Source organism: Podarcis filfolensis (assembly GCF_964270895.1).
Source record: "Podarcis filfolensis genome assembly, chromosome: 13".
Lineage (NCBI taxonomy): Eukaryota > Metazoa > Chordata > Lepidosauria > Squamata > Lacertidae > Podarcis > Podarcis filfolensis.
In genome coordinates this window covers 13,818,075-13,845,318 of record NC_139615.1, presented here as the reverse complement: position 1 = coordinate 13,845,318, position 27,244 = coordinate 13,818,075, and the positions used below count along the sequence as shown (strand labels likewise).

The 27,244-nt window shown below is 45.4% G+C and overlaps 2 protein-coding genes and 1 long non-coding RNA gene across 4 annotated transcripts; 1 reads left to right on the top strand and 2 right to left on the bottom strand.

Annotated features, from left to right (window-relative positions):
• Positions 1 to 2,353: 2,353 nt before the first annotated feature.
• Positions 2,354 to 8,232, bottom strand: LOC310747345 (ribonuclease-like; the record flags this gene model as incomplete). The annotated part of the gene is made up of 3 exons (XM_083581711.1): positions 2,354 to 3,136; positions 4,837 to 5,049; positions 8,214 to 8,232. The coding sequence occupies 3 exons, from the start codon at positions 8,230 to 8,232 to the stop codon at positions 2,697 to 2,699; spliced, it is 672 nt and encodes a 223-aa protein (XP_083437837.1). The 3' UTR covers positions 2,354 to 2,696.
• Positions 8,233 to 8,297: 65 nt separating this feature from the next.
• LOC310748456 (angiogenin-2-like) lies at positions 8,298 to 11,870 on the bottom strand. Of its 2 annotated transcripts, none has more exons than XM_083584275.1 (2): positions 11,654 to 11,870; positions 8,298 to 9,569 (listed from the first exon to the last, which is right to left on the bottom strand). In XM_083584275.1, exon 2 carries the CDS (start codon positions 9,538 to 9,540, stop codon positions 9,094 to 9,096), a length of 447 nt encoding a protein of 148 aa, XP_083440401.1. In that variant the 5' UTR covers positions 9,541 to 9,569; positions 11,654 to 11,870; the 3' UTR covers positions 8,298 to 9,093. The 2 variants fall into 2 exon arrangements, with proteins under 2 accessions (XP_083440401.1, XP_083440400.1); XM_083584274.1 differs by lacking the exon at positions 11,654 to 11,870 and adding an exon at positions 10,683 to 10,741.
• A 9,362-nt stretch (positions 11,871 to 21,232) lies between these two features.
• On the top strand, positions 21,233 to 22,052 carry LOC310748481. The gene is made up of 2 exons (XR_014541342.1): positions 21,233 to 21,295; positions 21,690 to 22,052. It is a non-coding gene; the product is annotated as an uncharacterized lncRNA (long non-coding RNA).
• Positions 22,053 to 27,244: the final 5,192 nt, after the last annotated feature.

Genomic DNA, 27,244 nt, shown 5'->3' with positions numbered 1-27,244 from the left:
TCGGAAGCTGCGCCTTGGTTTTTGAACGTTTTCAGAAGTCGAACGGACTTCCGGAACAGATTCCGTTCGAGAACTAAGGTACGACTGTACCTCAATATTGTCCTCACTGATTTTTGATAGACGTTCCCTTCTTACAAGGCACAACAGCTGCGTCCAACTCTATGACTCCCTATTCTCTACACTCCAACTGTATAATTATTAGAGCAACAGAACTCCACTAAACACAAAGGACGGTCCAGTTTCACAGAGGATTGCACTTCTGTTGAACTCTGAAGTGTAAACGCTGGATTTCTTCAGCAACATTCTGGACATTCTTAGCTCTGATCCTAGGCCTTGCCCCGAGATGGGAACACCATTGTCTCCTGAGTCGGTCAATATTTGGCCACTAATAAAGGAGTAGCAAACAGGAACAATCCATTGTAGGCAGGAGGATTTTCTGAATTTATCATAAGCTATTGTTCACCAGCCTTTTGGAGCCACTCTCTTGCTTATCTCTTACCCAATCTCCCATTTCTTATCCCAAAGGTGATGGCTGGGGCAAACCCATCTAGATAAAGCCAAAAGCCTTTTCACTGCATAAGATTTTTTCCAGGCGAAACAGGTTGTAGCTGGCCTGCCTCACTAGGAGGGGCTGCCCCATTTCCAGGAGTCACTTCAAAGAAACAAATGGACAATTAGTGCTTTTTAATCTCCCTCCAGTAGTCAGTCTGGTTCAGCTGGGCTCTTATTACATTACATTCCTTACGTTCATTTTAACCACTTTGGTGTTTTTCTTTCCTGTACTCATTTGGGGCTCTGATTCAGTTGTGTTTTCGGTGTTTGGTTGATTTTGCTTGGTTGATTTTGTCATTTCTGTTTTCTTTAGCGGAAAAAACAAGACTGTTCAATCTTGGCAGATACATTGCCCCACGAGGCATGCCAACTGCTGCGTTGCAACTTCCTACCTCCCCTTTGAAAAACGTTTAGAAACATATCAATCATTTGGTCGTTGGCCTGTTTCCAAACATCCCTACCAACTTCTGTGGTCAAATGGAGGCCTCTCTTCTGGGGGAAAGTGTGCAAACACTTGAGATTACAAAAGGTGACTTTCACAAGCCAATTTAGCTTGTTCAGAGTAATGGGGTCATTGAACAGGTTTGCAATTGCCATCCCTGAGAGGCACTTAAAAGTGGATGAAACCACACCTCTTGATACTGGCAGGTAAAGGTAAAGGGACCCCTGATCATTAGGTCCAGTCGTGACCGACTCTGGGGTTGCGGCACTCATCTCGCTTTATTGGCCGAGGGAGCTGGCGTACAGCTTCTGGGTCTTGTGGCCAGCATGACTAAGCCGCTTCTGGCGAACCAGAGCAGCACACGGAAACACCGTTTACCTTCCCACTGGAGCAGTACCTGTTTATCTACATGCACTTTGATGTGCTTTTGAACTGCTAGGTTGGCAGGAGCAGGGACCGAGCAACGGGAGCTCACTCCGTTGCGGAGATTCTAACGGCCGACCTTCTGATCGGCAAGTCCTAGGCTCTGTGGTTTAACCCACAGCGCCACCCGTGTCCCATTTTGATACTGGTAAGAAACTGCTTAAAGAAAATTTGTGTGGTGCAGACTAGATAACATCACAAAAAATCAGCCACCAGAACCCATGTTTTCATAGGTTCCTGTGCATTCATGGCTCATCCTATTCATGTTACTATAATTTGTTTTAACAACTTTCAATACTGAATTCTAAGTTGCTGCTTTTGAGCCTGTTAGAATGGAACATGTTGCCTTCTAGCAGGTCACCTACTTAGTTCAATATTGCATTCTCTGACTTCCTTAAGGTCTTAGGCAGAGGCCATTCAAACTACCTGATAACTTTAAAAACAAAGCAAAATCTGTAGATGCCAGGGACTGAACTGGGGACATTATTGTGCTCTTAACAATGAGCTATAACTTGTTCTCCAAATTGACTACTCCCCAGGAACCAGAATCAACACCTGACGTCCCTGGAAGAGATGCCGGAGAAATTCTGCTCTTTGTTTGGATACACTCATACTACATCATCATGCAACAAAATGGTAGACTGAAGCTTTTCAAGACTGGATTTGTTTGTTTGTATTCCTGAGCAATGCCCTTTATGAGGCTACTGGTATATATAGCAAACACATTTAAACTCCATAGTCAAACAAACACTATCCACACACAAAAGGAGAGGTCCTGGGAAACCCCAAAGTTTACTAAGGTACCCAAGTGGGGAGACCTTAAGTTTTGAGGACCTTTAAAAAGTTCAAAGAGGGGTGGAATGGAGTGTCCTGGAGTAGGGCATATTTAGCTGGCTGAAACTTCACTGCTGCCTTTTATTGCAAATAACAACACAGTTCTACATATGTAAAGGAATATTTTATTGCATGAAACTGCAAGAGAAGACCATTCAGTCACAGGTTCCAGTTCTTAGCCTTAATCTTTAGCGGGTGTTAAAAAGCAAGGATAGGAAAATGCATTCATATTGCTTTATGACCACTAGATGGCATGCATTTTATTAAAATACAAAAGCAGGAGGGAAAGACTGGAGGGACTGCGCCTCAGAGAAAGCAAACGGCAGCATTTGGAAAGGCAAATTGCAGTTGAGATACACAAACAGAAACAGATTTTTTAAAAATTCTACCCGATTCTAAAAAGGTATTTAAAGCATTGTGATTCAACACAAGTAAACAGAGACATCTAAAGAGGCATTTTGAAGTGAACCGGCACCCCGTTAGTGCAGCCCACCCGAATGCGCTGGGAGGTGGACCTGCCTCTGTAGTTACAGGGGGGTCTCTGGGAGCCTCCCCCAAGAATGCGGCAAGCTGTGAGGTCAAAGGGTGTGTTGCTGTCATAGTAATTCTCGCTGGCGTAGGTCCCCCCATCACTGCAGGTGGCATCCACGGCCATGGGGTCCCCATGGATGAAGGTGTTGGAAGGTTTGCAAACACCGTCGGTCATCCCCCTTCTCTGCATCATGAGGTTGCAATAGCGCCGGGCATCCAAGTCGCTTCCGGTCTTTGGGAAGTCGATGTGCTGCCGGCGGAATTTCTCGTAACGGGATTCCCTCTGGGTAAGTGCCGGCAGGACCATCAGGAATAGCAGCAGCCAGCAGGCAGTCATCTGAGCCATGGTGTCCGCTGCACTTAGGAATGGAGAAGGGAATTATTATTTATTTCTTTTAAAAAATTGTAAGGCAATTTGCACACAAAACTAAATGATTTTATGTAACTATATACAGTGGTACTTCAGGTTACAGGCACTTCAGGTTACAGACTCCGCTAACCCAGAAATAATACCTCAGGTTAAGAACTTTGCTTCAGGATGAGAACAGAAATTGTGCAGCAGTGGCACGGCGGCAGCGGGAGGCCCCATTAGCTAAAGTGGTACCTTAGGTTAAGAACAGTTTTAGGTTAAAAACAGACCTCCGGAACGAATTAAGTTCTTAACCCGAGGTACCACTGTACAGTAAAAGCTGAAGAGCGGCCACTGCTTTGATTGGCTAGGTTGAATATCAACACAGATCCTCCGCAGGCATTGGCTGGCCTTCTGTGATGTCGTTCCTGAGTGTTCTAACCTCTGAGTGGGAAAGAGGTGCTCATGGAATGTTAACAAAATGTGGCTTCTACAAAGAAAGCGAAAGATCACTTCAGCAGCATGTAAGGGCCACCGATATCTGGGAATAGAAGGAGCTGCAAGTTCTTTGCAGGAAGGAGGAAGTGTCACAGAAAGGATGGCTCAGCTCACCGAAGCCAATTGCAAAAAGGGCAGTGTAGAACATCTTAAAAAGCAGGGAGGGGGAGTTGATTCTTTAGTCTTCTGCTTTAGTCTTCTGCCAGTATAACAAATGAGTACAATCTAGAAAGCTGTTTATGAGGTCACAAGCTTTTTCATCTGTGTTGTACACATAGTTTAGATAGTTGGGGTTTTTCTTCATCTCCTGTCATAGCTCCAGGTAGAGAAGCAGGGGCCATAGCATAGATTGAGAGATCAATCGATCAGTGATAAACACCAGTGGAGGCTGGTGCAGCAGAGCAAATGGGAACTCATGCTCAGTGCACAGACAGCCCTCACCTCCCTAAATGTCCCCATATACATGTCATTCAAAATATAAACAACAATAAACCATAAAATAAAATTTTATTTTTTTAAATGAAACAAAACCTACAGTAAGATGGAAAATAATGATTATTTTTTATACTTCTGATTGGCCCAAGAGGCTCAGTGGTTTAGACCACAGCACCACCCGCGTCCCTCATGCAGAATGTAGGCACCCTGTATATGGAAAGGAGCAAACCAGTGATATTTTAGGGAGCAGGCTAGCAGGCGGGGCCCATTTCTTACATCATAGGAGCCTACGCAACACAAAACACTGTTGCTGTATGTAGGTTTTATTTTATTTGTTTTTTATCTTATATTTTGGAAATGTACATCCAGTTGTTTTTTTCCTTTAATTTTTTTGGGGGCCCCTAAGAGAGTGGGGCTGTAAGCTATAGATTGTTTAGCGTATATGTAAATCTGGCACTGTTCACATGCAGCAGAAGTCCCTAACTCACTGAGGGTTTGAGGCCCATCGGCTGACCTCACCTGGTTTAGCTTGCCAGTCAAAACTGTTCTGGGGTGTGGCTGCTGTCACATGCTGACAGCTTCTGGGAGCCACAGGTGAGAGCTGAGTGCAGGGTGGGGACCGAAGGCAGGGGGAGAAGAAGGAGCATGACACGTCCCTCACCACAGATACTACCCCCTCCCCTAACACCCCACACACTCCAGAACATTTAATTATAGCAACTCATTTGAATGCTTGGGCCCTAATCCCCTCACTTTTTTCAGCAGATCCTACCTGCCTTGCAGAGCAAAATGGTCCCCTTCTGAGCTGTGTTTTTCCCTTCTCGAGATCTTGTTTTACCGAGATGGCGAAACAGATCAAGTTCCCAGAAAACCTTTTTTTTTTTTTTAATGGCATATTTTGCAATCCTCTGGACTGTGTGGAAAAGTGGGAGGCTCCATTGCAAAGCTGTTTGAGGCAAATTGGCTGGTTCTAGACCACTCGTTGCTTATTAACAAATGGATCTGGTTCAATTTTTTTTTAAAAAAAATCAACATCATCATCTCGCCCTTGAAAAGGTGCTGTGCTGCCAAAATGTGTCAGGGCCTCAGTGTTGACAAAGCCAGGACAAGGCTAAAAACCGCACCCTGCTGATCAAGGGCGGCAGGAGGGGGGAGAGACTTTTGTTTCATGTTTCTAAGGAAAGAAAAGATGCAGAGCATCTGGAACTGATAATATTTGGAAAGGAAAACATCACTAGCCACTTTCTTCTGTTACACGTCAACCAAGTTAGGAGGACCCAGGGAGGAGTAAATAACTGCTGCTGAGAAAATTAGACTGAAGAAGACGGCTGCACTTTGGAGCTAAAGAAGAGCAGTTCAGATCAGCCTTCTCTCCCTCTGAAAGGGAAATGTCACAGATCTTGTCCATCTTCCCTCGCTGAAACCTGAATCTTGTGGCATGGGCCTGTGCTATTGATAGTCTTGCATTCTCTGCCTTATACTGAGTGAGGCCATCGGTTCTCCAGGATTTCAGGCACAGGACATTCTCCGTCCTACCTTGAGATTTTAGGGACTGAACATAGGATTTTCTGTTTGCAAGGCAGAGCCACTGCCAGTCAGTGTAGACTGAGCTAGGTGGGCCAGTGACCTGACTCAGTATAAAACACCTTCCGTTGTTCCTTTGGCCTGATCTAGTTGGGCACTTAAGTTATCTTAAGTTAAGAATGTGCAAGGGTGACCAGTGACATCAACATGAGCATGTGCACTCAGGGCCGGATTTAGGTTTGATGAGGCCCTAAGCTACTGAAGGTAATTAGGCCCCTTATAGGTCCAGTTGTCCTTTGTCAACAACAAATTGTTTCTGTTTTTTTGTGTTGAATATATGCTATATGGTAATTTATGGACCTAGTAGGTATCTTAAGCCATTTGCACACAACAAATAGGAGCCTACACAACATAAAACACTCTTGCTGTATGTAGGTTTTATTTTATTTGGTTTTATCTTATATTTTGGAAATGTACATCCAGTTTTTTCCCTTTAATTTTTTTTGGGGCCCCAAAAGAGTGGGGCCCTAAGCTATAGCTTGTTTAGCTTATACGTAAATCTGGCACTGTGTGCACTAATGAACTCTGCTCAATGGTGCACTGTCACTGGTCCTCCTTGCAAATTATCTTCAACTCTCTGGGGAAGGAAAGAGAGAGAGAGAGAGAGAGAGAGAGAGAGAGAGACCTTTCTTTGTTCAAAACAAACCTTCTCTGTAACTTTCATATGCTGCTGTGAATTATTAACTTACTTATAGCTTTAGTAATTTATTAACTTGCTGTAAAAGTTGAAGTTTTTCACATACACATTTTTCATTCCTCTATAATGGTGTGTGTGTGCTCCATGAGGCAATACCCGAAGGACCTCCTCTTTCCATATCAACCCACCTGGACCCTGAGATCACCTCCTGAGCCCCTCCTTCGTGTGCCTTCTCCTCAAGAGGTCAGGAGAGTGGCAACATGAGAACGGGCCTTCTCTGCAGTGGCTCTCCATCTGTGGAACACTCTCCCCAGGCAGGTTCTCCTCGCGCCTTCATTATACACCTTTAGGCGCCAGACAAAAACATTCCTTTTTAACCAGGCCTTTGGCTGACCTGAGGGATGCAGGTGGCACTGTGGTCTAAACCACTGAGCCTCTTGGGCTTGCCGATCGGAAGGTCGGCGGTTCGAATTCCCGCAATGGGGTGAGCTCCCGTTTCTCGGTCCCAGCTCCTGCCAACCTAGCAGTTCAAAAGCACGCCAAAAAGTGCAAGTAGATAAATAAGTAGATAAATAGGTAGATAAATAAGTACTGGCCACATGACCCAAAAAAACTGTCTGCGGACAGCCGGCGGCTCCCTTGTCCAGGAAGATGAGCACCGCAATTCCAGAGTCATTCATGACTGGACTTAACTGTCAGGGGTCCTTTACCTTTACCTTTACCTTGGCTGACCTGATCAACACCCTATACCCTTTAAAATGTGGCTCTTTTGGGGTGGGGGCATTATTGTTTTGATTTTATATACTGCAATCCTTTTTGTGAACCACCCTGAGACCTCTGGGCATAGGGCAGCATATAAATTCAATAAATGAAATGAAATGGCTTGTTAGAAGGGGGTCCAGGAAGGCAAAATAGCTGGTGGGTAAAGGTTCAGTATCTCCTCTTCCCCGCTTCTTCCACTTCAAAAACACTGTCTCAAAAAATGGTCAGGGGGATACCTCCTGCAGAGACACACCTGACCTTTGGGTTGATGCTCTATTGCTAACAATATCACCTGAAGATTTATCTTTCTCTCGGTTTCCAACAGATTTCCAAGCTGACTTGGAAGCTAGATTCCCATGTGGGTCTGAATATCCCCAGACACTTTCAAGGGGAACATTTGTCTTCCAAAGAAGGGAGTTTACATTGTCCATTATATTTACTCCCAGCCTCAAAGCACCCACAGAGCCACAAACGGCAAGATGACTGTTTATTAGGCAGCCTGTAGAATGTGCTCAGAAGCAGCCCTGGGGCTGTGGTACATGATGACAACTGGCTGTGTCTATAAACATGAACTCTGCACACTGGGACAGAACTGAGTGGGGAACCAGAGTTGCGAAAGTGTTGGGGGAAGCATTCCAAGCTGCCAGACATTAATGCTGAACCATATGCGCTCTATATTGTGAATACCATATGGGTGGCGGTCAAATGGAAGGAGAAAATCTAGACATTTGGGCATGGGGAAATGGAAAAAAGGAGAAAGGCAGTGGTGACAGTTCCCCACCCTAATATTTGACTGCTATACCTTTCTTGCTGAAACATGGTTTTGCTTCAGTCATGAGCATCAAAAAACCTCCTATCCATCTCCCAGCAGACACTATGTCCCCCCCAACAATGATTCACTTGGAATAACTGTATGCCACCACACCATAATTCCTGACAGGAAATGGTTGTGGCCTGCGTGCTCTCATAAAATGTGTTGCAGGCACCAATTGGATCTAGCCAGGGCCTCAACTTTTACTGCCAATGAATCGTCCAGGTACTCTGCCTCCCCTATGGTATGTCTAGCTAAACTCGAAGTCCCTAAGTGCTGGAGGGCCTTTACCTTGGCTCAATGTCATGCCCACCCTTCAGCTGTCCTTGAAGGCCGATACAGGAAGATTGCTTACCTGGAGAGACAATGCGCATGTGACTCTGGATAAATGGAAACAGAGCATGTGCTTCTCCAATGTCTTTATTATAGAGACATTTGTACTACCCTCATCTTACCACTACTGCATAAGTACCCAGGGTGCACAGGACAATTCTATACCTCCCTGCTGCTTTCAGATACCAATCCTGCTACAACATACGTTCCAGATTCTGCACAGCAGCGCTCAAAATTCATCGGATGATGACCTGTGACACAAACTAGATATAATGAGCACTCATATTAGAGTGCTCTGTAGACTGACAGCTATAGTCTTATATATACTAACCTTTTATGCTCTTTCATTCTTGTCTAATGTTCCTAACTCCTCTTTTAGACTCTTAGTTTCTTTTGGATTCTGATAGACTTATATATATATATATATACTTTCTGTTTTAACTGCTTTTTTAAAAAAAACCAAACCAAAACGTTTTTAGACTTTAAATGATTGTACCCTTCCCTCCTTATGCTGGTCTATGACCGTAATAAAGATTTGATTTGATTTGGTTGCAGCCTACCACCCATGTGGGCAGAAACACGAAAGAAAATCTCAGACAGTGCAGTACTGCATTCCACATTCCCTCCCTTGGATGCAATAAGAAAAAGAAAAAGAAATGAAATTAAACACACATCAAATGCTATGCAACTTTCTCCTCAGTTTAATAGTGACAGACATTGCTGGTTTAACAGAATCAAAGCAGGTTTCTTTGCCACTATGGTTTAAGGGTGTTTTCTTTGTTTTTTAATTGCAGTAAAGCAGAGCTGGACAGAATGGCAGCAAAGGGGGGTTTTCAGTGGAGTTGCAAGGGATGGCATAATTGTTAAAAAGCTGAATATTTGGGATCTGGGCGTTGGAAATCTTACACTGTGACAATGATGCTTTCGTCAAAGTGCACAGGCTCATTATTCTGATTACAGGCAATGACAATGTATCTGGATGACTTGTTATCAGAGTACTTGCAAGGTGGGCGAGTTGAGCCGCCTTTGTGCTTGCAGGTGGTGACAGTGAAGGGGCGGAGAGCGATCCTCAGCCCGTTTCCATAATCCTTCCCTCCAGTATCAGTGCACACAGATTTGATGTTATTCTTGGTGCCGTGGATGAAGGTGTTCACTTCCTTGCATGCTGGTTTGTCCAGCCCGCGTCTTTTCATCATGACGTCACAATACTGCTTTCCGACGTTGCTCTTGGGATTATCGTAGTGCTGCCTTAGGAACTTCTCATAGGGGGTTTCACAATAGGCTCCCAGTGCCAGAACAGACACCAGAAAGGTGAGGAGCACAAGGCCAGATCCCTTGAAAGGCATCATCGTGGGCGACCGCTGCCTGAAAGAGATACCTGGGGGGAAAGTAAAGTGGGTGTGTAAATGCTCTCTTTCTGTTTGCCACCAGAGGGTGCTTTGTGAAACAGCTTGGAGTTCAAATGAATGCTGTACTGTATATCCTTGCAAATTCTTATCTGCAAATGTTGTGGTGGATGTTATCTAGTCATGATCACATAACCATGTGAATATTGATACAAACCAGTCACATTGCAGCTTATGCATCTTATAGCAGAAGTTTAAGACACAATTTAAATATTTTTTAAAACCACTCTAAGTAGAATAATGATGCATAACCACCCACCCTACCCACTCGCCACTCCCAGTCTTCCCCTCTCCCTCTTCTTCTTCCTAATTGTTTAAACCAATTCATAAACCAAGAATTTATGCATTCACCACTAATAATGAAACACATGTTGTAGATATTTTTCAACAATTATTATGCTATTTTTGTGATATACAAATGACATGAGAAAACTTGGTATACTTATTTGTATAACATCATTCTGGTTTGTAAAACCCAATAAAAACAAAACAATATAAAAGAAGAAGCTTGGACCATTGTTGAGGGTCAGGGAGAAGGAGGCAAAGAAGATAGGATATTTGTACAAGCTCAGTTAAGTTTCTGGCTGAAGTGAGATGTGAGCAAGGGACTCACTGGTATGAATCTGAGCTCCAGACTAGCACTGAGAGACCAGGGTTCAAATCCCCACTCAGCCGTGAAGCTCATTGGGAAACCCTGGGTCAGTCTCAGTCTCTTATCCTAGCCTGCCTCACAGGATTGATGAGAGGACTGACTGAAGGAGGAGAACGATGGATCCATCCATCCATGGATCCATCCATCCATCTCCCTTTTGTATAAACTCCCTTAAAATCCTTCTGAAAGTCTTCGTCAAGCGCCACCAGTAGCTCAACAAGACAGCGGGGTATAAGATTTATTTCTTAACCTTTAGGTTAAAGTGCTGTACACCTGGGAACACCATGAGCTTTAAGTAGCTGGGTTGGTGTTGCAGCATCAGTAGATTTAAACAATTGTTGCTATAATCTTTTTGCATAGCCTTTTACATAAATGCATCTTAAGCTCCCCCCCCTTTTCTAGTAGGATTTAGTAAGAGCTAAATTGGAGTCACTTTTGCATGTTGCAATTTGTGCACACAACAGCTCCCTCATCTTGTGGTTTAACGTTGTATGTTCACCCCTCTTAAAAATATATATTCCCCTAATAATAACTGCTTGCTTTATATTCTGCTTATGTTTCCCAGGCACGTAATGTTCTCTGACATTTCCCTTTTTCTAAGATTCCTTTGTGTGGAATGTAATGTGCTTTGAATTTCCTTAGTGTAGATTATTACTCCCATCCAGGCCCATGAGAGGGTGGGGGGCAGCCAAGTACTGCAACTATGAGTTGGGCCATAGGGAAAGCCCCATGGAGGCCATGCTTTCCACAAAGTCCCAAGCGCCCCTTGTAAGGTCGTGTCACCCTGGATGTTAAAATGCCCATGGACAACCAAACTAGGTGTCTCCAGGAGAACATCTGCCACGACCTGAAGCAGCTTGGGCAGGGAATCCTTGGTGCAGCAGAGAGGTCGGTACACCAAAAGGAATCCTGTACTGCCCTTACTGCCCAATCTCCAGAACATGCACTCAGAGAACTGGGTCTTCCCAATAGGACACCTGCTACAAACTAATGACTTCCTAAAACTCACTGCAACCTCGCCTCCCCACCCATATGACCTGGGTTGCTGTGTGTAAGAGAAACCTGGTGGACAAGCAGCGGCAAGAACAGGCCCATCTGCTTCATCCAACCAAGTCTCTGTTACACATGCCAGGTCAAGTCCTCCATCCACAATCAAGTCGTGGATGACAGCCGTCTTGTGAATCATTGACCTGGCATTGCACAGCAGCACCTTAAAGTCATGTGGGTCTCCCTTGCTGAATCCAGTATCCTTGCGGACAAGACCAGACCCGGAGGCAGGGATAGTCTTCAAACAACGACTAAACCTGCCTCCTCGGTAATGACATGGTCATAAATCCACCATTACTCTGACCTTTCAATAACTGTTACGCTCTTAGGCATCAACCACCAGACCCAATAACTTACTATTTCTTCTCTTTAGCCTCCTGTCTTCTCTCTTAGCCTCTCTTCTGTTTTGCTCAGCTCCAGATGATACCCTGTCAATGCTTTGTCCAACCTTTTATCCTCTAGCGGCCACAGCTTCTGGCCAATAGCACACGGCCAGGTTGCAAGGCAGTCTTCTATTGGACCTCAGCCAAGGTTCAGTAGGAATCCTTTAGTGACCCTCAGAACACCAATTGGATTGGTCCTTTAGGATGAATGGAATAATGCCCCCAACAATAACAGCGTGATCCTAGCCACTTCCTCCAGCCAGCCCAGAGCATGCCCCTAGCTGTCAACTTCCTCTTCCTCAGTATCAGATCATGCCAGTCATGAATGGAGAATTAAATGCAATTTTGCAAAGCAGCTCAGATATGCTGAAATGTATTTTCGAAAGCCAAAGCTGACGAAAAGCCTTCACAATGTTTCTGGGAAAGGGCCAGCGTTGCAACTGTAATCACTAGGAACCCCTTTTTAGTCACTGTCGAGAAATCCACACTCAAAAAGGGCAGTCATAAGATACAACTCAATTAATACTTCAAAAACAACAACAACACAAAAACCTGAAAATGCAACTGATTGCCCACAAGGCAACCAACTGAAAGATGAACTTGCTGCCAAGCAAGGATAGCTCAATGGCAACCTTCAGGAAATGGGGATGCCAGTTGTCAGGGAACTGCCATCAGTGCCGGAGGGAGAGAGCAAAAGCCAGAGGGATCATAGAGAGCGTCCAGGGATCGAGAGAAGCAGCCCATCTTCTGGGGAAGGAAATCAGTGTAGCACCAGTGGAGGGGGGGGGAGCAGGAGGCTGAAGTGGCGAGGTGGTCCCATGACTCCTTGCCTGGGACCAGCGGGGAGAGTAGGGGTCCTCCGTTGCCCACGCCCTCTCTGCGCAGAAGGCTCCCACGCAGAGAGAGAGGGCGTCAAAGAGCTTCTTTGCTGGAAGAAGTTTAAGAAACACCCACTCACGGATTCTGCCAGCGACTGAGTCAGCCACGGGTGAGTGGTGGTCCGGACAGATAAGGTTTACTTTGGCAGCCCAGCCAGGTGTTTGCACCCAGCCAGGGAGATAGTTGCCTGCTTGCGCACGAGCAACCCCTAGAAAACATTACACCAGTCCTCTGAATTTGAGGCAGAAATGAGGCCCAGACCTTTTCTATTAATCTGTGGAAGACTTCACTGATAGCATAGGCCAGGGGTCAGCAAGGCTTACCAGGCATGGGCTGCATCACTCCTGCAGAGATCCCCGTGGGACGGGCAGGAGCAGCACAATGCCAGAAATCTCTTCTGCGCATGCCCAGATGCCAAAAATCACACCTGCGCAGAAGGATTTTGGCATCTGGGCATGCGTAGGAGCGATTTCTGGAGCTGCGGAAGAGAGTCCCTGCAATGCGCTGGTTTAACGCAGCACGTGGGGACTCGCCAAGCAGGTGGCTGGGTTCGGGGGCAGCTCATGGGCCGGTTAAGCGACCCTCATGGGCCTCCTCTGGCCCATGGGCCTTAGGTTGTCGACCTCTGGCGTAGGCCAAGGATGGGGAGCTGGGTTCAGCTGGTGGGGGCAGGTTCTTGGTTTCCCCCACCCTTGGTATGCCATTTTAACAAGTGTCCATCACCTGACATCACCATGATGTCAAAATATCAATTCTTCCTTGCTAGTGTTGTAAACTGCGCTAGAAAGGAAAATGCAAAGCCAGCTAAGCAAGGCTGGAAATTTCTGCCATGGAAACATGGGAAGTTAGCTGACCAGTGTTGCCTTCACTTTCTGATCCCAGGGAACCTAAAGTCCAGCTTAGTCTGGAAGCTACGCAACTGGAATTATTATTTTAAAAAACCAAACATAGCTCTATCACCCTGCCTTGAAATAAAACAAAAGGAGCTTATTATTTTGAATTTTGCTCATTTAATCCCCCCTTTGCCTCTTCTCACTTTCATATCGCCTCTATTTATGTGTAACTATGTCCTGCCTTCTCTTTCCTGCAGGATATTCTATAGCAGCAAAAGCCAAAGGGGTCATGCCGCACCTGATATGTTCACAAATTTAATATAGCGGTCATTCTTAAATTTCTCCCATGGCTACTTGAAAATTGCTGAGGATATTGTCAGACCACTTAATAATTTTTTTCCTGTCTGTTGTAGTATTTGTAACACATGGCAACAAGTGCTCTGTTGTTTTTAATTGTATTTCAGTGCTTGTTTTGTTTCTTATATTGTATTTTATTGCATTACAATTTGGATTGTATATAATTCAGTGGAATTCACAGACACACCAATGGACCACAGTTAGAAAACATCTGGATATTAGGATAAGAGTTCACTGCTTAGAATCCACCTCTTCAGATATATCTAAAATAGTAGCATTTTTCAAATTTATTAATACAATTTTTCCTCAAAAATACTTTCCAAGTGGGGAGGAAGGAAAGTTCTGTGCTTCAAGTTAGCAGTAATCCCCAGATTACCAGTTTTCATTCTTTTTCTCCTTAAACAACAAAAAACAGATTCCTAGCATTTATATAACAAGGCCTGTGAAACGCCAGTTTTCTTTTCCCCTCCGTGATAAATAAACCTATTTTTCCATTTTCAGTATTTTATTCTGTCCCTTCCCTATAGAAAGAAAAAATCACTCCATCCTGTAGAATAATTGCCCAGGCCTCCAAGACTTTGAATTTCTTTCTTCTGTTTAATAGAATTCAAGTAGAAAAGTGAGGAAAGAGAATTGAAACAGCTCTCACTAAATGGCAGCAAAAAAGTTTGACATGGGAAGTGATGGATCTTTCAAAATCCATTCAAACCAGTCTAATTAATTCTTAATTTTTATTTCTTGCTCCCTCTACATCGATAGAAAGAAATAGGTGAGTATTATTACATCCAGATACTAGAGAACTTGTACCAACCATATGATTGTGAAATGTACCGTACAATTGTGACTATAAACCACTAAAAACAACATCAAAGAATGGGAACGATTATAATACAGCATTACAAAATACCACAGTTTAGGATTGTGACAGGAGCCATATTGGTTATAGCTGCTTGTGCATAGTGGAAATTTAACTGAGTTAAAACATTGCTTCTTTTCTGGGGATACGCGGGGGTATGCATACCCCTAAACTTTTTGTGAATTGAAGTTTGGCCTCATTGAGGGGCAGTATTTCAATATGAGTAGGAAAATGAGAGTACCCCTAAACATTTTTTTTTAAAGAAAAAAAGCACTGGTTAAAACTATAGCAAAAGTACAAGACACGTGGACAGCTACCCAGCAAGAAGCAGAAGTAAGTATTAGGCGGTTTCTGGTGAGCAAATCAGATGTTACAGAATCTGAGCCACAAAAAGTAAATCGTTGGCTTGCTTGACAAATCCACAGGAGCCTAACCACAGCAACTAACCATCAGCTTGCTTGACAAATAGCAATGGTAAATTTATAAATATTAAGACGTGATAAACAAACTTGTGTACATGGATGGAATACACCCCCCAAAAAGCATAAAAGAATTGTGCAGTGCAGGCTTCCTAACCTCGCCCCCTCCAGAAGTTTTTGGCCTACAACTCCCATGGTCCCTAGCTAGCAGGACCAGTGGTCAGGGATGATGGGAATTGTAGTCTCAAAACATCTGGAGGGCCGAGTTTGAGGAAGCCTGGTGCAGAGGTTTGGATAGGGAGAGTCTGGAAGTTGCTGCAGGAATTAATAAAGATCACCCAATGGTGCCTTTGCTTCATATCTTAGTCTTGGCCAGTTATGTCCCACCTGGGACAGGTATTGAGGATGCTACCACAGGGTCTCAGGGACAGCTTGAGAAAAAAGGTACATCTTCAAATGAGGAACAGAGATTGATCTGCTTGTCCAATGTATGTTTCTTAGCCTCTTGACTGAGTCAGATGAACGCCTGATAGAAAAAAATTAACAAATGTATTGGTTCATGCTGTTTTAATAAGGTATAATTTGCTTAGGGACGCGGGTGGCGCTGTGGGTAAAACCTCAGCACCTAGGGCTTGCCGATTGCATGGTTGGCGGTTCGAATCCGCGGCGGGGTGAGCTCCCGTCTTTTGGTCCCAGCTCCTGCCCACCTAGCAGTTTGAAAGCACCCCTAAGTGCAAGTAGATAAATAGGTACCGCTTTCTAGCGGGAAGGTAAATGGCGTTTCCGTGTGCTGCGCTGGTGCTGGCTCGCCAGAGCAGCTTCGTCACGCTGGCCACGTGACCCGGAAGTGTCTCCGGACAGCGCTGGCCCCCGGCCTCTTAAGTGAGATGGGCGCACAACCCTAGAGTCGGACACGACTGGCCCGTACGGGCAGGGGTACCTTTACCTTTACCTTAATTTGCTTAAAAGCATGGTTTCCTAGCTGTGTGCAGCAGCAATACAACATACAAAATCAAATCAAGTTGAAAATAAACTTTGGGAGGGGGTGTCATTTAAAACGGCTGCTGAAATTTAAAAAGTCACCGTATTGTATGAGTTTTGTGTGTTCTGAAAGGAATCATATAAGTAGGTGGATCGTGCTCACAGCATTGCCTATGCCAGCCACTGAAAGGTGTAAAAGACATAAGTGAAATCGGAAAAGAAAAGAAAATGAATATGAAAGAAAAAGTGATTGATATGCGTTGTATGTGCGATATAACATTGTTTTTCTCTACCTGTTTTTGCAGTTTAAATTTACAATGCTTTAAACTGAAACGCTTCTTCAATGGGTCTAGATCCAGCCACAGAGTCAGCTGGGTACATTAACCCAGGCATAGCCAGCCGGGGGTGGGGGGTAGGGGGAGGCTGCCAGAGACCTGAAAGACTTATGCTGTCATGACAAGAATGCCCCGTGCCTCCCTGCCAACCAGTCAGGGAAATATCTCCCACAGAGACACATCTGACCTTGGGGTTGATGTTATATTGATGCCATTTGAAGATTTCTCTCTCTCTTGTTTTCCAACAGACTTCCAAGCTGACTTGGAAGTGTGAGTCCCAAGTGTGAGGTACCAATGTATTTGCATTTTGTACTGGCAGCTAATTCCTGTCAGTGGTTTCCCAGAACAGTCACATGACTCACGAAACTAGCTTGAAGACCTGAACGAACACCAACGTTTATCTTGCTACATCCACATTGGATGCCAAAATGTCTGAGGTTACCGGCTTTAATTTTCAGAATTAATGCTTTTGTTTAGCCCATACTTAATTAAAAATAAAGCCACTTGTAGAACTTAGGTACGACAGCAGAAAACCTCATGTTCTGCTGGGGAAACCAAGCAATATTTTCATTCACAGATTGTGCAAAAGCACTTCACCTGCCAAAACCCCTCCAACGCCGCCATTAAGAAGCAGGTGTTCTCCTGTTAATTAGAGCTTAATTTGGACTAAAGAACAGGCATGTGCTGGAAGGGATGAGATCACAAACTGCGGAACAGAACCAGCTGCAAGGTCATTAAGGTTTGAACTTGAGTTAACACTTCATTTGGTGCAAAAGACAGTGTGGGAGTAGGGGAGACTACAGTTTCTTTATATCAAGTTTTCTTCTCTACATTTATGATTCAGCAATCATAATTCAGAAATAATGTTTTCATTTAGCTACAGCCCATACATAATTAAAAACGAGGTAACCTGTAGAACTTAGGTAAGACCACAGAAAAACCTAGTTTATAGCTGGCAGCCAGTAATATTTTCATTCATAGATTGTTGCCGACATGCTATTAAAGCAAATGTTGTTACGGTCTGCTATATTAATGTATTTACTATTTGTTACCCATAGTGGGTAAAACATAGCCACATTTATTTTATTTTTAATTGATGCCAATCATTATAGAGGTTGATTCTGGCATAGGGAAAGCATTCCGGTAACAGGTAGGCTGCCTTCTGGTCCATATCTCATCTTCTTCCCATTGGCCACAGGCTGGAAGGGAGTTACCAGGCATCAAGGTCCTGTCGGAATCAAGCCTTAGTCAGAGGAATTTGCCACTCTCCAGGCACCCGGCTTGAGTTCCTTCTTGACCTCCCCGTCTGCGACTCCCGGCAAGATCAGGCGAGATCTCAATCGGCGATCCTCCTCTAACGTGAGAAGAACACACCACTCCTCCCCTGCCATCCCCAGGGAGGGAAGAGACAGACAGAAATGTATTTACATGCCTTTTTTTCTGTCCTTCCAGCAGTACAGAGAAAACGTGTCTGCACTCTCTTAACACCAACAGCAGAGAGAGAATAACTCCTCCCATGTACTTCCAGTGCAGGTCAGATGACACTCTGAGCTAACATCCGGTGCTCAGTGGTGTGAATAGACTGTTCCTTTGTTCCCACGGTACAGTCCCATACGTCAACATCTTGTTTGGCTTTCCAGCCACCTGGAGCTCGCTGCTGCATTGCTCCTTTTTTGTAACAGGTCCACCCTGGTACAAGCCATTTCTGCAAAGCCCATCTTGCAGCGGCCATGTTTCCCAGTTGTGAATTAATACCTTTCTGTTTTCCTGGCTCTGTCTCTTGTGATTCAGATAAGCTAGCTGTGAATACTTCTGAGCCCCACTTGAATGTCCCACCATTATCTCCAGCTTACACTGGATGGCACATCCTCCTCATTCATCATTTGCATGGGGCATAGCCACCAACGCCCCATCAAATGAAGCCACACTAGGTTCAATCCCTGCCTTCTTTCTGTAGTTTTGTAAGGCTTGTTCACACAGAAGCAAGGTCTAGATTTCCATTGGCCAGTCTTGTGGCATCCCTATGACATCTTCCCTACCTCAGGGTTGCCCTGGACATTTCCTACTAGGAGTGTTTCAAACACACACACTTAAAAACACCTTTGCATAGTTCCTAATGGTAGGATTGGGACCCAGCTGAAAAGATCTGGGGCAAGGATGTCAGGTGTACCTCCCTACATTAATGGGGATGAAATGTTCATACAGATCCACATTGGGCTTTGGAGCTGAACCACAGGGTCAAAGCATCAAGAGAGGAGGCCATGTCTATAATCCACATAGTACAGCTTTCAAAATCTGAACAGACATCTCTTTAAAAAGTTAGTGTTTTGTCTTCCAGGGAGACACCTTTCATCAAGTAGGGAGCAGGAGGACCTGATACTTCTGCTGGTGCTCAAATCTGGGTTGTTATTTTTTTAGTTAACGTTAGCCAATACAACTTGAAATCTAAAATTCTGGTACTTGGAAGGTGTAGTAAAGTTAATACATTTCAAGAAGTTGTTCTTTGGTCATGTAAAGAGCAAGGCCTTGTGGGAAACCAGCAAGCCACAAGAATTATGGGAACTAGGTCCTGTTGCTTTAACCCGCAGACCAGCAGGCTCCAAGGGTGTGAAAGAGATATCGCAGGAAGGAACTCTCTGGCTGATTTAAGTGTTTGACACCTGGGGTTGAAGTTATGCACATTCACTCATTGTTGTTATCTATCGTTTAATTGCCTGAGAATGTGCATCTGCATAAGCTCCACGGAAGGGAGGAAAAACCTTTGATCTAGGTTCTGGAGCCTTAATTGGCCCAGCTGTCACAGGTTAAAATTATTAGCCCACAAGCTGGTCATTGGAGAATTTGAATGTAACCTAGGATTGTGATTGGACCTGGGGTTCTGGTTCCACGTGCAATTTGTGAATAAATATCTTAGGAATGGCTGGGGAAAGTGCTCTTAAATCCGCCCGGCTGCTAACGTTCGACCTGGCAGCCGTCTTTTGTCTCTTTGTGATGAAGATTTTCTAAGACTTCTGAATGTGGATCAACTGAAGGACTTTGAACTATCCTATCTTTGCCTTAGTGAGTAGAAGTGTGTATTTAGTCAGCTATACTAAGCAATGTTCTTATTTTTATCTGCATGTAATCCACAAGAGATGTTCCTGCTTCTGTAAGCATGTTAACTTTATGTTTTTTAAATAAATTTTAGAAAAGAAACTCTTTTCTGTCCTAATTTGCCTTTCTGAGGGAAAAGCTAAATCCAACGCCTGACTTTTTGGTTACGCTATACCTAAATAATTTCTGTCTGCAAGTTGTGGATGCAACCTGTAGAGTGGGGCAGCCGGTAACATAAGAGCATAGTACTCTTCCTCGGACTGTGGCTCTAGGCACCCCGGAAGACGAGGGAGTGGTGGCAGCCTACCTAATCCTGTTGCGTTTTGTATCTGTAAAAAAAGTAAAGGGGTCCCCGGCCAGCCTCCAGAAACCTGACTCAGCTGGAGGGCAGGAGCAGGTGAGGGAGGGGCGAGTGGCTGGGACCTTTACTACAGAAGGCATTTGGAAACATTATTTTGGTCAGTGAGAAAAGAGGCCGGGTTTAAATAAGCAACCAGGGATACCACAAATAACTGCTTGATCCCACAGCAGCAAGAATCATGAGAAAAGGAATGAGATCTCACTTATATCATGCAACGTGAGGTTGAAGATGAGCGGTGGGACAAAGTGGAGGCCCAAAGTGATCAGAGTGGCCTTTTCACCCTCAAGAAAGAAGAAATCCTGGTGGCAATCCAATGGCAATTTGTGGGCAGGTAAAACAGATATTTGCTTAAGTAAAAGGACTTCTTCAACTCCGCCTTCTTGCAATCCTCTTCCCTTTGCCCAGACCTGCCCGGCAAGATTGGGGGACTACCTTGAGAGGTTTCTTGAGAGGGATGGAGTCCAGGAGGGGGAAAGTGTAGGGGGCTGCTGAGTGTTGGAGAGGATGGTAGCGGAGGTTTGTTGCCTGAGCAGAAGTCTGCTTGTGCAACAATGGCATTCAAAATCTTAATTCAATTGGGTATCCATTCTCACATAAAAGGGAAATTCTCCTAATAAAGTTATAAGCGTGGTAGATGAAATCTTTTTTAAAACATATGGTGATTGGAACAGGAGATGCGCTCGGCATGGGACCAGTTTCAAGTATGCCCTCAACAGTGCAGATATTTTTAAGATCCTGGTCTGAGACATGAATGAAAGTGTGTGATTCTCCGTATTTCAGGCCTCTTTTGCTTCTTAAATAGTTGCAGTAATCTTTGACTACAGTCTTCGGGTAATCGACATACTCGTGTTTGAAGGATTGGAAATCCCGGGAGGCTTCAGTCCCCAGCACCATCCAGGAGAGCAAAACCAAGAGCAGCCATAAAGGACAGGGCCCCTTGGCAGCCATGGCTCGCCGTGGCTCTTGGTGGTTCTTCTGTGCAGAAAAAAACAGGAAACAGTGTAAAGTTCAACAGGGCATTTTCATGCTTTCCCTTTTTCCATCAGATTTATTATATAACCCACTTCCTAGGAAATATCAAGGGAAAATCTGAAAAGGGCTATGACAGCCTTGCTCAAATTGTAATCCTAATTCCCTCATTAGGTAGTTATGAGGCTGTCTAATACTGCCGTCAGACACTGCCCCACCTACTTCAGTACTGTGGTACCTCAGAAGTCAAACAAAATCCGTTCTGGAACTCGGTTTGACTTCCAAAATGTTCAGAATCCAAGGCACAGCTTCTGATTGGTTGCAGGAAGCTCCTGCAGTCAATCAGAAGGTGTGAAGTTGCATCATAGAATCATAGAGTTGGAATAGACCACAAGGGCCATCGAGTCCAACCCCCTGCCAAGCAGGAAACATCAGACGTTTTGGTTCCAAAGAACGTTCGACAACTGAAACACTCCCAGGTTTACAGCATTCAGTTGGCAAAGTGTTTGACTCACAAGGCGTTCGGATCCAAGGTACGCCTTTATTGTCTAGCATTGAGTTGTGGCCCTTCCCCACTCCTATCTCTCTTCCTCCACCCCATTACAAACCATGAAACTATAGTTTAGTTAACAGGCAGATTGAAGAAATGAATAAAACTAAGTTTCAGAGACTAATAAGCACCTCAAAAATCACAGAAAAAATAGCCTCTGCAAAGACAATGAATGACATCATTATTCTTCATGTCACAACAGCAGAAATAAACAGGAGTGAGTTCCCCAAATTAGCATAATGAGATTCAAGACATTACTTCCCAAAGCGCCCAACTCTTATCCTTAGAGTGTGGTGGTCTCCTGAGGTAGCTAATTCAGGTTGTCATGAAATAATAGCAATTTATTGATTTTATTGCCAATGTATTTTTATTGCCAGAAAGAAGGAACAGTGTTTGACTCCCAGGGCAGAATAAGTACAACCAACTGAAAAAAAGGTAGTCCCTACTCGCAGGCTGAAGATTGTAATGCTACAAAAGGACAAAGGGGTGAGTGAAGAAGAAAAAGACAGACCTCTGTGCCCATCCTTAAAGTCAAACAGACGATCTAAGAAATTCATAAAATTTATTCAAGTCAGACCCTGCTTTCTCTTTGAGACATCCCAATGATGACTTGGCATCTACTTTCTAGATTTCTAGATAAAAAATGTGTAAACACCTTTGAAATGGGCACCTTTCATGACTGTAAAATTATCCTAAATCTAGGAATGTAGCTTTTCCCAATGAAGCTTCATTTCCCTGTACATAGAGCTTTACTTCCTACTTTCTGCTGTTCATACCTTCTCAAAATGTACATTTGTATATAAGCATACTGGGCTTCCTTGTACAGGGGTGGTGGTACTTACATGACTTAATCTTTCTCCAAAAATTAAGCAATTCCTGCACATAGCAATATTTAAATTCCGGAGAAAGCATTGTAACCTGAATTTCAGCATGGCTGTTACATGCAGTCATCCCATCAGCCTTCTGTACTCTGAATTGATGCAGCCAATCCACATCTCAGCCACCACATCTATTGTCAGAGAGCTTGTGCTCAAAGATGATTGGCTGCCAGTGAAGTGCAGGAAAAGAATATGGCTGCCATGATTAATACTTAGGAGAAGGAGTCACACAGAGGTTAAATATTTATTCACAAAAACGAATATATGCATAGAGAAATAAAATTCCGGGGGGGGGGGGAGGAATACAAGGAGAAAAGTGTTGTTAAACATGGAAAAGGTTTATTCTATCAAAGACGGGGGGAAATTGAAATCAAGTATGGAAGAAAAGAAATGACAGACAAAGTTTAGCTATTCAAAAGCTGGCTGATTTAAAACTCGCCTGCAGTGTGCCTTCTAGGCCACCTTTCCCACTCCTGAACAAAACAATGAACAAAGCTTCGTAGATGAGCATGTTGAGGTCTTTTTCTTACCTAGTGTAATAGAAATTGGTCTCCCAAAGGGTGGATCAAAATATCTTCTTTTGCTTGTATGCGCCTCTGAGCATCCTTCAGGAAGAGACACCTTATATATAGAGAATTCTGCTATGGTGGATGATGTTACGTGGAAAATTGTTACTGGATGTCCTGGGACAAAGGCTGGAAGCCTATTTTTCCCCCAGTAGGAGATTGAAATGAAGCATCATTAGTAGAAAAACATGTAGGTCTAATTTAATTGATCTTGAATGTTCTGGTAGGACGCATTCTGTACCCAACAGGTTGATGGTACAGCTGATGTCTATATTCTCACATGAATATTTTTACTCACTCCAGACAGGCATATTACATCATGCAATGCATGGGAAAGTGTTCACCCACCCATATTGATCAGGGCTAATCCTGATTCTCTACAGTGGATACAGTGCTTATAGCATGAATGTTTCCCCTTGTTATTAAAGTCTCACTGGAAGACCCAAGAGGCAGATATCTTCTACTTAGGGGTACGTCTGGATGCTTTGTTGTCGCTTGAGGCTAAGGTGGCATCAGTTGCACAGAGGACCTTCCATCGACTTCAGCTGATGGCCTAGCTCTACGCCTATCTGGACACAGCCTAACTACTATTGTCTATGCTCTGGGAACCTCTAGGTTAGATTACTGTAAGGTGTTCTACTCAGAGCTCTGAAGACAATTGAGGAACTTCAGTTAGTGCAGAACTCGGTGATCAGGGAAAGATTCTTCGGTCATATTACACCAAGCCCAACTGCACTGATTTCCAGGCCCAACTCATGGGATGGGGGATTATTGATTGTTCATTTATTTTTGGTTCTTATTTTCAGTATCTGTTTTGTGTTTTTTATACTGTATTCCTATGCATTATTATTGTATTAAGATATTATTTCTAGGGGTAAAAGCTGTATCCACCACCCAAATCAGAAGTTGTACTACAAGGCTTTCCAATTAAAACAGTTGACGCACATGATTAACTCATCTTCAACTCTGTGGGCCAAAATGGAACTGGAACCCTCACAAATCTCTCCTAATGCTTTATCCTTCCTGAAAACTTCACGTACTTGCATTAGCAAAAGAAGGTTGCAATGTACCTCGGGTTACAGACGCCTCAGGTTACAGGCTCCACTAACCCAGAAATAGTACCTCGGGTTAAGAACTTTGCTTCAGGATGAGAACAGAAATCGTGTGGTGGCGGTGCAGCGGCAGCGGAAAGCCCCATTAGCTAAAGTGGTCCCTCATGTTAAGAACAGTTTCAGGTTAAGAACGGACCTCTGGAACGAATTAAGTTCTTAACCCGAGGTACCACTGTATATCCTTTCGAATTCTCACGTGCAAATGTGGTGGTGGATGTTGTCTAGTCAGGATCACATATCCGTGTGAATATTGACACTTGCCAGTCGGTACTTGATAAACGACAATGTGGTGAATGTCGTGCAACAACAGTCTACGGAGGACAGTATCCACACAATGTATTTTATAGAGCATGACCACTCCATTTGTGCACACCCTTCACAAGTGGGTAGAATATTGGCTATTATTATGCTTTTGACAACGGGACAAATTTCAACTGCAGGCGGTGAAATAATTAACATCATCCACCTTACGGATGTTGGCTACTGTATTAACTACCCACCATGACTCTGGCATTATGCTACATAAGACAAGAAGCTTAGACCTTTGTTGAGGGTCAGAGAGATGAGGCCAAGAGATAGGATATTTGTATAAACCGTGTAAGTTTCTCGCTGAAGCGAGATCTGAGCAAGGGACTGAATGAATGAATCTGAGCTCCACCTATGAGCCTAAACCATAGAGAGGGGAGACAGATATAGCAGATTTGATGTAGGATGACGAAAAGGAGGGTCTCTTGGTTCTATCCTCCTCTGGCCAGAGACAGAGAAAATGTACCGTATTTTTCGTTCTATAGGGCGCACCGGCCCATAGGACGCACCTCGTTTTTTTGGGGGGGAAAATGAATAAAAAAAATTTATTCCCCCCCCAGCCGCGGCTGCCGCCCCAAGCCTTGCGCACACCTGCCCGAAGCACGGGGCGCCCTCCAGGGGGCTCCACATGCTTCGGGGTGCAGGCTGCCGCCCCAAGTCTTCCGCGCCCGGCGGGAGCTCCCGCCGGGTGCGCAAGGCTTGCAGACACTCGCCCGAAGCACGGAGAGCCCTGGGGGGCTCCCCGTGCTTCGGGTGACAGGCTGCCGCCCCAAGCACGGAGAGCCCTCCGGAGGCCTCCCCGTGCTTCGGGCGACAGGCTGCCGCCCCAAGCCTCGCGCGCCCGTTGGGACCTCCCGCCGGGCGCGCAAGGCTTGCAGCCTGTCGCCCCAAGCACGGAGAGCCCTGGGGGGCTCCCCGTGCTTCGGGTGACAGGCTGCTGCCCCAAGCCTCGCGCGCCCGTCGGGACCTCCCGCCGGGCGCGCAAGGCTTGCAGACACTCGCCCGAAGCACGGAGAGCCCTGGGGGGCTCCCCGTGCTTCAGGTGACAGGCTGCCGCCCCAAGCCTCGCGCGCCCGTCGGGACCTCCCGCCGGGCGCGCAAGGCTTGCAGCCTGTCGCCCCAAGCACGGAGAGCCCTCCGGAGGCCTCCCCGTGCTTCGGGGGACAGGCTGCCGCCCCAAGCCTCGCGCGCCCGTCGGGACCTCCCGCCGGGCGCGCAAGGCTTGCAGCCTGTCGCCCCAAGCACGGAGAGCCCTCCGGAGGCCTCCCCGTGGTTCGGGCGACAGGCTGCCGCCCCAAGCCTCGCGCGCCCGTCGGGACCTCCCGCCGGGCGCGCAAGGCTTGCAGCCTGTCGCCCCAAGCACGGAGAGCCCTCCGGAGGCCTCCCCGTGCTTCGGGCGACAGGCTGCCGCCCCAAGCCTCGCGCGCCCGTCGGGACCTCCCGCCGGGCGCGCAAGGCTTGCAGCCTGTCGCCCGAAGCATGGAAAGCCCTGGGGGGCTCCCCGTGCTTCGAGTGACAGGCTGCCGCCCCAAGCCTCGCGCGCCCGTCGGGACCTCCCGCCGGCACGCAAGGCTTGCGGACACTTGCCGGGGCTGCAGGCTGCTGCCCGCAAGCCTTGTGAGCCCGCGGGAACTCCCGCCGGGCTTGCAAGGCTTGCGGATAGCTTCCTAAAGCCTGGAGAGCGAGAGGGGTCGGTGTGCACCGATGCCTCTCGCTCTCCAGGCTTCAGCGAAAGCCTGCATTCGCACCATAGGACGCACACACATTTCCCCTTCATTTTTGGAGGGGAAAAAGTGCCTCCTATGGTGCGAAAAATACGGTACATTTACCTACATTTACAAGGGACAGATATGCAAATTCCTGTGCTTAGTATTTCATTTGCATTTTAGAAAAAAAAATGTATCTGTTGGAGATTTTGTGGGGGTCAATTAATGCCTTTGGGGGCGGGTGTTTTCTGAAGTTGCCATATTCAGGATTGGGTGCTCCCACCTCAGTGTCCATGGAAGTTAAATCTTTGGGGGCTGGTGATTGTGGGGGGGAAGGCATATTCACTCTAACGTGTAGGCATGCAAACTTTTATTAAATTTAAATTTTCCTTCAATCATCAATTTTTTCACATAGCCTTTTCAATAAACGGAACTTTGAAACATACAGTTTACTAATTTCCCCTTGCCTAGTAGCATTTAATGAGACTTAAATCGGAGTCATTTTTGAATGTTTCAATTCGGACACACAACAGCTCCCTCATCTAGTGGTTTAATGCTGTATTTTCACCCCTCTTTAAAAAAAAGTATTCCCCTTATAATAAGTCTGCTCACCTTTCCCGGTTGGCAGCTTTAACAAAGCTTCAACAATGGTCTAATCCAGGCATCCCCAAACTCCAGAGGTTTTGGGACTACAACTCCCATCATCCCTAGCTAACAGGACTAGTGGTCTGGGATGATGGGAATTTTAGTCCCTGAAGACCTGGAGGGCTGAGTTTGTGGGTGCCTTGTCTAAGCTTTCCTTTCTGGCCATTAATAGAGCCAGAAAGAAAGCAATCACCTGTCTTCCCCTTTGACAAGGAAGCCTTGTCTCGCAGTGACGGGGTACACCTTCATGATGTCGGCAATGATAGCCTGTTGAATGACACTTCAGAGTGCACCAGGGACTGGTTGCAGGTGTGAGGGTGTTGGTGGCAAGCCCTTTGGGCTCGAGTGGCGGTTAGCCTTTGTTTGTATGGAGGGGAGGTTGTAGCCTCCGCCTGTCCCTCCTCAGTAGGGGTATCCTGTTAAAGGGATCCGGGGTTGTGAATTCTGTCCAAAGCTGGAATGTGGGCTAGGGCCATGTCACAACCCCTACGGGGACCCCTCGGGGTGTCCCTAATTGATGTCATAGGGCACCCCCTAATGGTGGTTTACCCTTTGATGGACTCCCAGCAGACAGGCAGGAGTCAAGATATAGCCTGGCTTCACCAAATGCCTAAGCCAAACCATTCACATCTTTAACCAATAAAGTTGTGGCTTATTGGAACCCATAAACCAAAACACTCATGTCCGTGTGTTTATTGGCAATTAGGTGGACAATAATG